General features: G+C 39.3%; 1 protein-coding gene across 1 annotated transcript in view; it reads right to left on the reverse strand.

Annotated features, from left to right (window-relative positions):
- The window catches only part of Dytn (dystrotelin), a 55,477-nt gene that overhangs the window by 30,744 nt on the left and 10,112 nt on the right, over positions 1-14,621 (reverse strand). Inside the window, exons 3-8 of the mRNA XM_046462950.1 lie at positions 14,142-14,343; positions 12,724-12,809; positions 12,064-12,164; positions 4,884-4,955; positions 4,504-4,667; positions 2,317-2,428 (exon numbers count right to left, since the gene is read on the reverse strand). Of these exons, the coding sequence (XP_046318906.1) occupies positions 2,317-2,428; positions 4,504-4,667; positions 4,884-4,955; positions 12,064-12,164; positions 12,724-12,809; positions 14,142-14,343 (737 nt within the window). The remainder of the gene's footprint in view (positions 1-2,316; positions 2,429-4,503; positions 4,668-4,883; positions 4,956-12,063; positions 12,165-12,723; positions 12,810-14,141; positions 14,344-14,621) is intronic.

The raw sequence follows: 14,621 nt of genomic DNA on the forward strand, positions 1-14,621 counted from the left end.
TGGATTCATGGACCACCTGAAGTCCATTCCTTCACCTCACCTTAAGAATTTCTACAATAAATAAATAAATAAAATAAATTTTAAAATTAACAAAGGAGGAAGGAAAGGGTGCATTAAGAGATCTTCCGCTCTTCAAATTTGAAGTGTCGTAACAAAGTGACCACACGGTGGCACTGTAGCATCGTCTAACCCTGGGCTTCGGGCGTGGACGGAGGGATCAGAGACCGCTGGACCTGTAGAACCGAAGGCGTAGAGTTTAGCAAGGCAGTGCCCCGCGGGAAATATTTGGCAAGATGCGGGCCCTTGACTTTTGTTGACTATTCACGTTAAAGCGAGAATAAGGGAGAGCTATCCTCAGCAAAATCAATCCAACGTTCTTCGCTATTGTGGCATGGCGGGGACGGTGGCGCCATCTGCGGGAAGAAACTGATACATGGCAAATTAATCGTGAAAAGAAAAACGTTCTTTCTGGGGAAAGTGAGAATGCTTTTGGCTCAAAATCCACTGTTCTATTTCTCCATTCTCTTAGAACTAAATTTACTTGTTGGGTATTAATAATCGACTGTCTTAAACAGAAACAAAACCTCAAATACAGCTCTTACAGTCAAAACTGAGATAATAATCTCATGTATTTTCCTTAAAGAAAAAATACTTGAATTTTAGGAATCAGGAAAATACATGCAAAAGCAGAACTTCTCCAAAAGTATACCAGCAACCTGAATTTTTGTTGCATCATTTTTACCAAACCAAAGCTTTTTTTTTTTTTTCATCCATGCCAATTTCCAATGCTTTCACAGACCTTTCTAGTATCCTGTGTGGGATCAATGCGGCCTTTTCTTGTCCCCAAATCTATGATGCAACAAGGCATGACAGCACATTCCTGTAATACCAGTGACTTGAAAGTCTAGGGCAGGAGGATCACAAGTTCAAGGCCAGCCTCAGCAACTTAGTGAGAGTCTGTCTCAAAATAAAAAATAAAAAGGGATGGGATATAGCTCAGTGGTAGAATGCCACTGAGTTCAATTCCCAGTACTGAAAACAAAACAAAAAACAAACAAACAAACAAACAAAAAAAACCCCTGCAATCTAAAGAAAGTGTTTTTATTTAATTGATTTTATTTTTTTAAATACACGAAGCGGAATGCATTACAATTCTTATTACACATATAGAGCACAATTTTTCATATCTTTGTACATAAAGTATGTTCATGCCATTTCATGTCTTTATACATGTACTTTGGGTTTTTTTGCATTACAATTTTTATTATACATATATACCACAATTTTTCATATCTCTGTATATAAAGTAGGTTGGCACCCAATTCGTGTATTCATACATGTACTTTGGATAATGATGTCCATCACATTCATCCATCCTTGCTAATCCCCTGCCTCCTCCCTTCCCCTCCTACTCCTCTTCCCTATCTAGAATTCATCTATTCCTTCCATGCTTCCCCTCCCTACCCCACTATGAGTCAGCCTCCTTATATTAGAGAAAACATTTGGCATTTGTTTTTGGGGGGGGGATTGGCTAACTTCACTTAGCATTATCTTCTCCAATGCCATCCATTTACCTGCAAATGTCATGATTTTATTCTCTCTCTCTCTCTCTTTTTTTTTAGAGAGAGAGAGAGAATTTTTAAATATTTTTTTTTAGTTTTCGGCAGACACAACATCTTTGTTTGTATGTGGTGCTGAGGATCGAACCCGGGCCACACGCATGCCAGGCGAGTGCGCTACGGCTTGAGCCACATCCCCAGCCCCTTTTATTCTCTCTCTCTTTTTTTTTTTTGCTGAGTAATATTCCGTTGTATATATATGCCATATTTTTTAATCCGTTCATCTACTGAAGGGTTTCTATGTTGGTTTCACAGTTTAGCTATTGTGAATTGTGCTGCTATAAACATTGATGTGGCTGTGTCCCTGTAGTATTCTGTTTTTAAGTCCCTTGGGTATAGTCCAAGGAGAGGAATAGCTGGGTCAAATGGTGGTTTCATTCCCAGATTTCCATGGAATCTCCATACTGAAGAAAGCATATTTATATCAAGAGCTAGTTAAGGATGGGTGTAACCTTAGTCTTAAATATTATAATGTATGGCAGAAGCAGAATCTGTGATTTTGTTGGAAGACCTTTTTGCAGGGGAGGGGTGCTAGGGATCAATAAGTTTCTGAGGCTGGCCTTGAACTATGATGCTCCTGCCTCAGCCATGGTAGTCGCTGGGATCACAGCCATGCACCACGGCATTTTTTTTTTTAAGGCTATAGCTCATTAGGACTTAATCAATGAATACTTTAGTATTTTGCATTAGAAATTACCTGAACACAGTGTTCAATTACAGGATGTGACTTCTGGTGGAACTTGCTATGAAGACCGGATAAAAAACAAACCTGGCAGATGTCAAAGTTGAGACACTTCAGACAGCGGTATCTGCCAATTAAAATGAAAATGCAGTTTATATCAATACCACTAGAAGAGCAAAGAAATAATATTCAGGTGAAGAATGAAAACTTACAGGAGATGTCTGAGCTATCCAGTTAACCTAAGATTTCTCTCAAAGTTGGTAGAGATATTAAATTATTTAATCAAATGAATCTTTTGATGATATTTTAAAAGCATTATATTAATATGGTTCTATCCAGCAAACTGTAATATAAAGGTCTGAGTTACCCTTCTCTCCCACTGCCCTGAAATGTCAAATGCCTTTTATATGTAGAGTACCAAGAGCTGTAACCCTTAAAATAAACCCCCAGGTCTACACAGATTAGGGACAATCCCTGGCTTTTAGAAGGCCAAGTCATTGCCCTTGTCCTGCTACCTTCAGATCTGTGACTGCTTCTACCCTCAAATGGCTTTATTAATTTCTCTAAACCCAAAGCTATTGCTTACATTTTCTGAGAGCCAATAATACAAGTTTAAGATTAGGATTATAATAGATCTGAACAATTTTTAATAGACTCAGAAAGTTAGAGCTAAAAGAAGCCCCAGACATCATTTGACACCAGCCTTTATTTCATTTTGCCTTGTGTATCTAGGAGTAAAGATAGCTCAACAGAAGCATTTCTAGGTGGAAGCTTAATCTCATTCCTAATAGGTAAGGATGTATTCTGAAAGTTAAAATATGGAACTTCTTGTCTTCTGTTTTTTGGGGTGACTTGAGAAAATCACTTAAATTTTTTGAGCCTCTATTCATGCCATCTGTAGAATAGAAATAACCATATGTGATTTATGTCTTATATCCTGGTTTTGAACAAAAAAAAATTCAATATAAAATTGTGTGTCTTGTTATTGCAAAGTTAACTCTGTACCTGGCCTAGTAGAGGACATGTAGCAGTTCTATTACTATATAAAACACAACTTTCAAGTTACAAGTTCAGCTATTTGCAAAGATGAGTGACAATTCACTGTGTCCTTCAAATCACCTGTGAACCCAATGCATTTTCTAAGCAAAATTAAAACTTAACATCCAGGTTTTTAGTGGGTACTGAAGGACTATTTAATAAATATAGGGAACACTTTTAAAGTCTAGTTTAGTTAAGTTCAGGAAATACAGGAACAAGGTGAGAGAGAGCCAAGCTCTGAATCCTCTGGGCCCTCCCCTTTTGGACTCACCAGCTGTGACTTGTTTTAGACTGAGTGTCTCAGAGCTCCAGTCCTACCACGTTTCCATAACCATGTTCACTCATCATGAATAATGGAGCCACCTATCCTTGGCTTAGACTTGCTAGTTTCTTTCTCTGCCTCCCAAACCTGTACCAGTATCTCTAATTTTACTTCCTATTTTTAATTTATGGGAGACCTACACCTCCCTTTCTCTAAGATGGGATTTTGACTGTCTTCTTGAAAGCTGTAGAGAGCTCTCCATCTCTCACCCCAATGCTTAGCTTTCATATCAGCCTTTGTCACTAGGGGGAGGGAAGGCCTGAATTGCTCTCACAAATGCAGACTGTCCCTTCTGGCTCATACCTCATTCTATGCACAGGGTGGCAGCATAGCACCACGAATGCAAAGTAGGGATTGTGAATCCAGAATGCCAACCTCTGCTACTTGCTAACATGAGAACTTGAGCAAGTTTTTTCAACTTTGCTGCAAATTGGATGTTCTGATACCATTTTGTAAGGCATGTAGACATATTTTAAACGAAATGACCCATGTGAACTGCTCATCTTAGCATTTGCTTAACACTTAACAAAGATAAACTATTGTTATGATTATGGATGGCTCCAAAGTATTAAAAAAAATTTTTTTAAAGACACATCTTTTTCCATTTAGGGTAATATTTACTGATCAAAGTGTGAGACAGTGGAAGAATTAATGTCCCATTGACTGTAGAAGATAAATTAATTTTCAGCCAGGATGCTTGAGGCAGGGAATTATTGAGCTGGAAGAGTCAACTGAATTCCAGATGTGCAAGGATGACCTCAGAAAGCATCTGGAGAGAAGCAGCTCTGATGCTGGACCCATTTGGAGAATGACCATCCATGAAATACCAATGATGACTGTACCTCAGTCCGACGATTGGGATCGTCCTGCAAACACTGCACCGAACAGGGTGAGTGACCATTTCAGTGGCTGACAAACGGTGGCAGATTGGGAGCCACAGGAGGATGTGAGGCTCAGACTGTATCCAAGATAAGAATTTCTCCTCCTTGATTCCTGGGCTCAACACCTGGGAAACAAGAACATGCGTAGGTATGACTTTGTGCTTTTGTATTCTTTTCCAGCTTGATTTCTGTCAGTTCTGCCAAACAAGCATATCATACAAAAACCTGGAGGCAAATGTACCTCCCGAATAGGGTTGTCTGGGGGCCCCATGGAGTCTAATTTAAATTGAGTACACTCTTCAAGTACATCTGCTCAACTCTGACATTACCAAGGTACTCACCCCTTGGAAACAGCTGCGGACAGCACTTTCCACAGGACACAGAGTGTGACTCTCCCCTACAAGGGTCGGGATCTGAAAGAGGCAACATCGTGTCAGCTGTGAGAACATGCAGGCATCTGTGGCCACCTGAATCAGCATGCCTGAGTGGCGATCTCACAGCCACCAACTCACAAGTACTGGGGGTCTGAGATTGGATGAACTGTCTCAATCCAAGCAAACCAAATAAACTTGTGGGTTTTGTGCAATGTCTGAGTTGAAACAGTGAGTTAACTAGTGGGAAGAAGAGGAGGAGGAAACGTGAAAGAAGAAAGTTTAGCAATCGGGTTGATAAAGGGATGGCTTCTGTTCTATTTCTTATGATCTCAAAGAGTTTGGTGGTTCTTCTGTTTTTTGTTTTGTTTTTGTTGTTGTTGTTTTGTTTGTTTGTTTGTTTTTTTCCTAAGACAGAGTCTCACTATGTTGCCTGGCTGGTCTTGAACTCCTGGACTTAAGTCATCCTCCCACCTCAGCCTCTGAGTAGGTGGAACAGCTATGCACCTTACCACACTCCATTTATATTTTTGAATATGTGTGATTTTTCTTTGTCAATTAAGTATTTTTAAAAATAAAGGGATGACTGAGATTTGACATTTTGCTTAAGATCAAAAAAGCAAGTTAGCCAGGCACAGTGGCACATGTCTTTAATCCCAGTGGCTTCAGAGGCTAAGACAGAAGGATATCAAGTGCAAGTCCATCCTTAGCAGCTTAGCAAGGCCCTAAGTAATTTGGCAAGACCCTGCCTCAAAATTAAAAAAAAAATAATAATAAAAATGACTGGGAATGTAGCTCAGTGGTTGAGTGAAGAATTGGGATCTCACTTCAGAAGTCTGAGTGACAATAAGACTTTGAGGAGTTTTCAAAAAGCTTTGTAACATCAGACTTTATAGATATTCCAAAGACTAATGTATACTACCTCATACTGTGGTATCCATATTATAACCACAGTCACAACAAGGAGTTTAAGGATCTAAGAACCTCTTGTAACTATCTATATGCACAGATTTATCTATGTGTCACCTCTACTTATTCCCATTTGGTCCTTGTTTTTTGGTTTGGATGTATGGTATCCCTCAAAGTCTCATGTGTGATACAATGCAAGAAGGTTCAGAGGAGAAATGATCCAGTGATAGCCTTAACCTAATCAGTAAATTAATCCCTGCTGGGATTAATGGAGTGGTAACTGGAGACAGGTGGGCTGTGGCTGGAGGAAGTGGTTGGTTCGGGGAGTGGCTATGGGGTATTTATTTTGTTATCTCAAGAGCGGAGACTGTCTCTGCTTCCTGATCACCACCGTGTGAGCCACTTCTCTCTTCCACACTCTTCTGCCACGATGTTCTGATTCACCTTGAGCCCCAAGGAATGGAGCTGGCCTTCTGTGGACTAAGACCTCTGAAACCGTGAGCCCTCCAATAAACTTTTCTCCTTTACAGTTGTTCTGGTTGGGAACAGTGTGAGAAAAGCTGACTAAAATAGTCCCAGTTTCTCATCCGATGTCTTCTAGAGTGTGGGCTGTGGCAGGCATTGCCTGCAAGCTCAGAAGTAATCTCAAATGCCCCCCTGCCGAGTCCATCAACTGGAATAAACATTCTTCTAATCAGGAAAGTGGCACTTAGAACCTCTTTGCTGACAATTAGCCAGGCAGAATTCAACAAACATTTGCGTAATAGTGACAAGATGGCTTGTACTTTAAATTGATAATAACCCTGTCACCAGTCAAATGTAAGTAACTACTCCCTATGTTATTTGGCCTTTGTCTGAAAAAAATAACTCATTACTCATCTTTGGCTTCTGGGTGCTAATGAACTAACTGGACCACTCCTTTAGACTGTGTTGCTGATTTGACACTGTCCCTCCTCTGGTGTCCTTGAGCTTTGGCCAAGAGTTTCTTTTCATTTGTAACATAAGAGAGGTGGATAACAGGAGATCTACTTGCCAGTTCTGTGATCCTAACACTAATGAAAAGAAAATTCACTTCTGTCGTGGGTTTCCACCTATGTTTTTGCCTTTAAGGGTGTGCACAAAGATTTTGTGTATTAATTGCCCATTTGACTAATATCTTGCAGGTGTTCTGTGGAAGAACTAAATGTGGTTAGATGACAAGCTGGCACAAATAGAATGGTACTTGAAAGGATAATTAGGGTTCTTCAGGAGGATTTGAATCACATAGTGGAGTCTGGAATTTTCTGTGGAAATCCATCTTTGTGTCCATAATGCCAAGTCAATGGAATGATAATTTGCTATGCAAATATCCACCTTCCTAATAGCTCTTTCTCAGGAACATTCTAATGAATGGGGTGGGGGTGTGGAGGGGAGGAGGGAGTTGCTGTACCAGCTGCCATTTCAACAAATCTTTGAAATGAGTTACTGTTTCAGTCAGCTTTTTTGCCATTGTGACCAAAATTTCTGACAAAAACAATTTTAAGGAGGAAAAAATGTATTTGGTGCCCACAGTTTCAGAGGTCTTGGTTCAATGACAGGCAGCTCCATCCTGTGGGGCCTGAGGCAAGGCAGAACTTCACGGGGAGAAGGGTGTGGTGGAGGAAAGTGGCTGAAGTCGGGGCACCAGGAAGCAAAGAGACAGAGAGAACAAAACATATATCCCCAAAGCACACCCCCAGGGACCCACCTCCTGCAATCACACCCAATCTGCCTGCAGTTACTATCTCATTAATTCCTATCAGAGAAGTAATGCACTGGTTAGGTTAAGACGCTCAAAACCCAGTTATTTCACCTCCAAACTTGCCTGCATTGTCTCACACATGAGCTTTTGGGGGCACACCTACTCCCCAAACCATAACTGTTATATTTGGAACAAAGAGTTTTTAGGCCCCTCTGGACCTGGTGCTAGCTTGGAGACATTGGTAGTAGTCAGGAGGAAGACACAAATATCTCTAGATGAGAAGGAAAATGCCCCCTAGCCCATTTCTTTTCATCACACTCACTTTCTAAACCAGTCTGACTGCATAAATGGATAAAGAGATTATCCTGCCCTCCATGGCTCCCCACCTGCTTGAATTCTGGGATGTGGGATTGTTGGAAAAGAACATCTCCTATGATGGCTCCCTAACACATGCCTGAGAGAGCAAAAACAACCTGGTAGCAGTATCTGTTGGATGTTGCAACTGCCATAAAACCTTGAAAGATCTATACCTAATATTTTAACTATATACAATTTAAAAATCATCACTTTATTTAGGAAATATGAACATTTGGGGGGAAGGAAGAGGAAAGTGGAGCGTGATGGTGAAACAGGACTCTTCAATAATTTTCCTCCTACACAGACATCAATTTGAATGACTATCCATGCATATAAATACCTTCTGAAGAGCCAAGGAAAGCAGAGAAGAGGTTATAGTGCCTGGTTATATCATCATCACAATAAAAGACCTATTGAAAAGAATATGAAAGGTAGTTTTATATTACCTGTTACCCCTCTCCCAACCCAAGGCAGAACAGTGCTGAGAGAGGTACCATTTACTTGGGAGAAAGAGGAGGTAAGTGTAATAATTTGCATTGGACCCCAATGCAGTAAAACCTAGCACTAGGCATACCCCTAGGGTCCTGACTTCAAGCTGATATCTGTGGGCTAAGTTTTCAGACCCATCCTGGTGTGAATGGGAGCCTATACTCCCTGTAATGGTTAATTTGAATTGTCACCTTGATTGGATAAAGAGATGCTGAAGATCATGTCAATGAGAGTGTATCTAGGAATGACTGGCATGTGGAATAGTGAACTGAAGTGAAGACCTTCCCTAAGTGTGGGCAGCACCGTCCAATAAGGATGGTGGCTTGGATGGAATAAAAGTTGGAAGAACAAGGGAGCAGCAGCAGATGCAAGCTCTATTCTCGTTCTTGATTGCCAGAGGATATCAGGATATCAGTGCTCCTTCGCTCTTCCAAAGCAGACTTTGCCAGTGATTATCCAGTCTCGGACTAGGTTAGCACCATTGATCCCAAGATATGGAAGCAAGCTAAGTATGAGTGGATAAGGAATGTATGCTACATAAACACAATGGAATATGATTTAGCCTTTTTTTTTAAAGAGAGAGAGAAGAGAGAGAAAGATTTTTTTAATATTTATTTTTCAGTTTTCGGTGGACACATCTTTATTTTATTTTATGTGGTGCTGAGGATCAAACCCAGCACCCTGAGCATGCGTTACCACTTGAGCCACATCCCCAGCCCAGTGATTTAGCCTTTTAAAAGAAGGAAATCCTATAGTTTGCAACAACATGAATAAACCTGGTGTGTATTATGTAAATGAAATAAGTCGGGCACAGATATGTGGAGCCCATAGGAATTGATTACATATAAGTAGAGGGAAGAATGGCATTTACCAGAGGCTGGCATGGTTAGTGGGGAGAAAGAATGGGAAGATATTGGTCAAAAGATATATAACTACTGTAAGATAAGAGGAATAAATTCAAGAGATCTACTAGTGGGAATGGGTGACTATCATTAGTGATGGATATTGTATTCTTGAAAGGTTCTAAGATAGTGGATATTCAGTGTTATTACCACCCAAATGATAAAACTATGTGAGAGAATGCATTTGTTAATTAGCTACATTTAACTATTCCACAATAGATACATAATTCACAGCAACATATTGCACATGATTTTTTTTAAAGAGAGAGAGAGAACTTTTTAATATTTATTTTTATATTTTTATATCTTTATTTTATTTTTATATGGTGCTGAGGATTGAACCCAGTGCCCCGCGCATGCCAGGCGAGCGTGCTATGGCTTGAGCCACATCCCCATACATATAATTCTTATCTGGCATTTAAAAAAGTAAGAAATATGAACTTCTCAAATTTGGGAACTTTCAGAATAAATTAAATATTAATTACTGTTACCAACATGAACATAAAATATTGTTATTAAGAAAAAGTCAAGTTAGGCGTGGTGATTCCAGCTACTTGGGAGACAGATAGGAGGATCATAAGTTCAAGGCCAGCCTGGACAACTTAGTGAGATTGTCTCAAAATAAAATAAAAGAGTAGGGGATGTAGCTCAGTGGTAGAGTGCTTGCCTAGCATGTGCAAGGCTTTGGGTTCAATCTTTAGTAGTTCCCCAAACATACAAAATAATTTTAAAAAAAATCAAAGCAAAGATAATTTTACTTGGGGTAGGTTTTTCCAAACCATATCTCCTGTCTTAGTGATTTTGATAATCTTTCTCCCTACCCCACACCTTTCTCCATCATGATCATGAGGATTATACGGAGACTGGATGTGACTACAATTTGAATGATTTTGAGAATATCTGGTTCAGACCATTGAGAAAAAAATATCAAAGAGGTACAATAGCTTCACAAGACAGAACTTAAACTATAGGATTTTACAGAATGTGAAATTAGAACGAAGACATCCTTCAAATAAGTTAAAGCACAGTAGGACAACAACCACTTAACACAAGACAATCTGGAACTTGCTTAATCCATTTGTAAACCAAGTTCTTGCTTGGTTATTTCATTTCACATCATTTTAGCACTGAAAACAACCTATTAAAGCAATTTAAATCCCTTTGCCCAATAGGGATAAAAACAATATCAAATTTGCACTTTCTTAAAACACTGGAAATGATGGAAATCGTAATTTGAATATTCAGTATTGCATTTTACCTATGCATTCATTAAGCATTTGTTGAAGGCTTTTTTGTCATCAAGCACTGTTCTAGGGACTGGGGATGTGGGCATGAATTACATATAATTTGTTTCCTTGAGAAACAAGGCCTTTGAGTCTGGTGGGAAAGATTCCTATAACATTGCCAAGTGCTGTAATAAAGTTCTGCATAGGGAGTTAAAGTCTGAGTGAAGAGGTGACTACTATTTGATGATCTTGAAAGATGAACGGCTTGTTAAGTGGTAGTACAGGCAATGGAGCTCCAGGGGATGAAAGTGCAGAAGTCAAGCTTGGAGAAGGTGCGCGTGTCAGGGACAATAAGGATTTTGATGTGCAGAAGTTAAAGGAGTGGAAGGAGTGTAAAGAAAAATCAAACACTTTGGAATAAGAGGGACCACTGGTTACCTCTTCAGTGGTGCTTATCTGAACCCACAGAGATGATGTATCACTCTTTGACTTGGAATTTTATAACTCTGTAGAGACTGAAGTTAACTTGTAGAAAACTAATGCCAATTCTTGTCTGTGGACCTGTAAATAAATTCTGTCCAGGTTGAGAGACAATCCCCCCTGCCCCAAATCAGTGTTGTATCCATCTGCAAATTCATTTTAATATTCCTAATCTTGCAGTTTGTTCTTGCCTCACCCTGCCCCACTTTCAGCTAGTTGTGACATTTTAAAGGTGCCTTCTTTTAATTAATAAATAAAATAGATTTTTTTTGACATGTTTCCTTTATATTTGTATGGAAATCATAATTTCACCTATTTTTAAAAAGAGGAGGATTGGGTCAAATCACAAAAACTTTGCTTGTGATGCTAAGGAGTTTACGCTTTAACAATGGCCATGAGTAGGCAGTGAGGCCTTCTAGGTATAAGGGTGTGCTATAGTTTTGTTCTTCTGTGTTCTCCAAAGGCCCATGTGTTAAAGACTTAGCTCCCAGCTTGGTGCTATTGGAGGTGTTGGAAGACTTGAGAGGTGGGACTTAGTGGGAGGTTTTATGTCCTTGAGGGTAACTATGGGACAATGGTCTCTTCCTCTCTCAATATATGTTTTCTGGCCACCATGAGGTGGACAGATCCCTATAACACATATACCTGCCATGATGTGCTGCCTCAACATAGCCAAAAAGCCAGGGGCCAACTGACCGTGGACTGAAACTTCGAAAACTGTGAGTCAAAATAAACCTTTCCTGTTTTTTTAAGTTGGTTATCTCAAGTATCTTACTATTGTAATGGAAATCTGACTAACCCAGGTGACACTTATATTTTGGAAAGGCCACTGGCTCAGTTCAGAGGAAGAGGTAGAGAAGGGGGAGGCTTAAGCTTGAGAAACCAGTTAGGATGCAATTGCCATAGATCAGATTCAAGTTAATGGGGATCATACTCAAATAATAGGGGACAAGGTTGCATGGAGAGCTATATAAAGATAGAACTGACCCAGTAAAAAACAGATTATTTGATAATACATGTGGCCATCATAACTGAAACAAAGTTAGAATTAAGTATTAGGGGCTTACCTGCTGTAAATCTCTTAATAGGCTTCTCAAAATCTTTTGAGTCATGCGTGCCCCAGAATCATGATCTCCCTTGTTATTTTCTGCATACAGCTGAAATAGAGCTGGACGGGTAAAGGGGCAGGGAATAAAACTTTAAGTTGAATATTTGTGTTCTTGAAGAGTATGTGCTTTGATCTAAGATTTTTTGTGAGTGTGGCGAGAAAGGAAGGCAGAGTTATATTCTTGATTATTTGCTTGCTCTTTTGAGGGCTTCCCAGTCTAGATTATTGGAGAACTAATGAAAACCCATTCACATTTCAACCCCTTGACAGTTAAGCATTTCTATGATGAAGATCATGAGGTTGGTAAGTGGCAAAGTGAAGATGATCTCAGTCTTTAGAGAACAATAATTGGTGGTATCTGAATAATCCCTACCAAGCATCAAAAGCTAACAAGCAATGCATAATTAGAAAGTATTGATCGTTAAAAAAAAATCACAATTTCTCCCACTCTTAAACATTTTTCTTAAATCAAAACAAACCAGTCATGCTGAGAACATGCTGAAGAAAAAGAGTCATTGTTACAGGGATATAAGAGTGGGTGGAAAAGACAATGCATTGGGGATTTGCGAAGATGGTGGTGTCATGGTATTTCAGAACACACAAAACTCTTATAGGTTACCTCGGTATTTTGTAAGAGGGGTATCCCCTGAGAGAGCAATTAGGGAAGCAGCCACAGGCAGAAGCTTGAGAAAACCCGTTCCTTTGCTGCATGGAACATATCACAGAGACAATGGAAAGGGCAGGGTTAATATAGGTGAAGTGGTTTATTAAAAATATATAACTATTAGTGGACATTTCTTACATGGTGGTATAAGCTATAGTTTTTGATGGCCTCTTTTTCTATATCTAGAATTTTGCAAAACAGAGCATTGATTTAAAATGTTTCAGCATTCGTTTACTCAACAAATATTTATTGGATGCCTCTCTGTGCTGAGCACTGTTCCGGGGACTGGGGATTATGGGGTACTTCTTGTCCTCGAGGAGCAGGCAGTCTTAATTCCTCAGGATGAAGCTGCATGGAAATCAAACAAAGGCTCAAAGGAGCAAACATACAAAAAACCCAAACAGAACAAAATCCACCGGTTCACTAGCCCTAGATCAGGGGCTAATCATCTTTAACCCACTGGCTGAGTAAGTTTACAAAACCTGCAAAATAACTTATCAAAGGCAGGAAGGCTATTATAAACAAGCATCATAGTTGCAGTGATACTCCAAAGTTTGACATTTAAGAAGGCTGAAATCATTTAAAAAATAACTTGAGAATATATATTACTTATGCAGTTAAAAATAATAAATTAGAAAAGAAAACAACTAAGGAATTTGTCCAGTAGTTCAACCTGGGCTTGCCTCTGGGAGGTCAGTTTATGGGTAATATTCTTCTCTGGTCTTTTTCTCTACTTTCTAAGTGTTTTATATTCACTATGATTTTTTAAAAGTTCATTTTAAAGGACACAGTCTGCTGAATCAAGATTACATAAGTAAATCTAAATGAGGAGGAACAGAGAATGTAAAAGCTATAGCTCAGCAAAACATATAACACACACACACACACACACACACACACACAGATTAGCAAAGCCACTGACTGCAGAGTACATGTAATCAACTCTTTGACATGCTCTAAATTGGCCTGTAGGTTAGTCATCCATGTGCTCGCTACTCAACCCCATTCAATCCAACAACTCAACTACTAATGAATTACAAAGAAATGAGTAGGGAAACAAACATACTTTGAGGGAGTCAAGAGCAAAATAAAGATGTATAATGCTCCTTGCAAAAAGTGCATGTTTTTCCAAAGAGTAATGTGGAGTTTTTTCCTTTCTTGCTCTCCATGGGACATTTATACTAGTGACCTGGATAAGGATTTCCTTCTTTGTTCTCTTTCTAAATGAGTAATAAATTTGTGGAAATAGACAAATTAATAATGCTTTTTTTTATACCAAATCTCAAGCAAACATTACAAAACACCCAATGGTCAATGAATAGTGGCAACTATACATTGCCCTTGATGGCTTGATGTGACATTCACATCCTCACCTGTCATACATGGTCCTGAGAAGGCTCAAAGTGAGTTCGGAAGCTCTGGGATTCATTTGTCCTGATTTTCCTTCCCTAGTTCTCTGAAACAGATCTTGGAGTGCCTGAAGAAGCTGATGCACAGAAAGGGAGCTCTCTCTGGCCTCCCAGAATCTTCCATGTAGAAGGACCTGCTCAATCAGGGAGCTGTCGATCAAATCCACTGTAGGAAGCAAATGAAGAACTGAACCTTCTTTTCTGATGATAACAAATGGCTTCATATAAAGCAAATGTCTTCTAGTGTTTAAACAAGACTATTTTCTTTCTGGCAGCTATTTTCCTTAAAAGAATTAAATATGACCATTATTCGAACACATGCTTTGTGTGTAATTCAGGCATTTCTATTCTGACAGTCAATTTGATTTTGGGAAAGTACATCTGTTGGTAAAGCATAGTTAAAACATTATTGCCAGTATATTTTCTAGGATGCCATTTTATATA

This window comes from Marmota monax, unplaced genomic scaffold (assembly GCF_021218885.2).
Source record: "Marmota monax isolate L192 unplaced genomic scaffold, Marmota_monax_Labrador192_F-V1.1 WCK01_AAM20220418_F8-fsc00095, whole genome shotgun sequence".
Taxonomy (NCBI): domain Eukaryota; kingdom Metazoa; phylum Chordata; class Mammalia; order Rodentia; family Sciuridae; genus Marmota; species Marmota monax.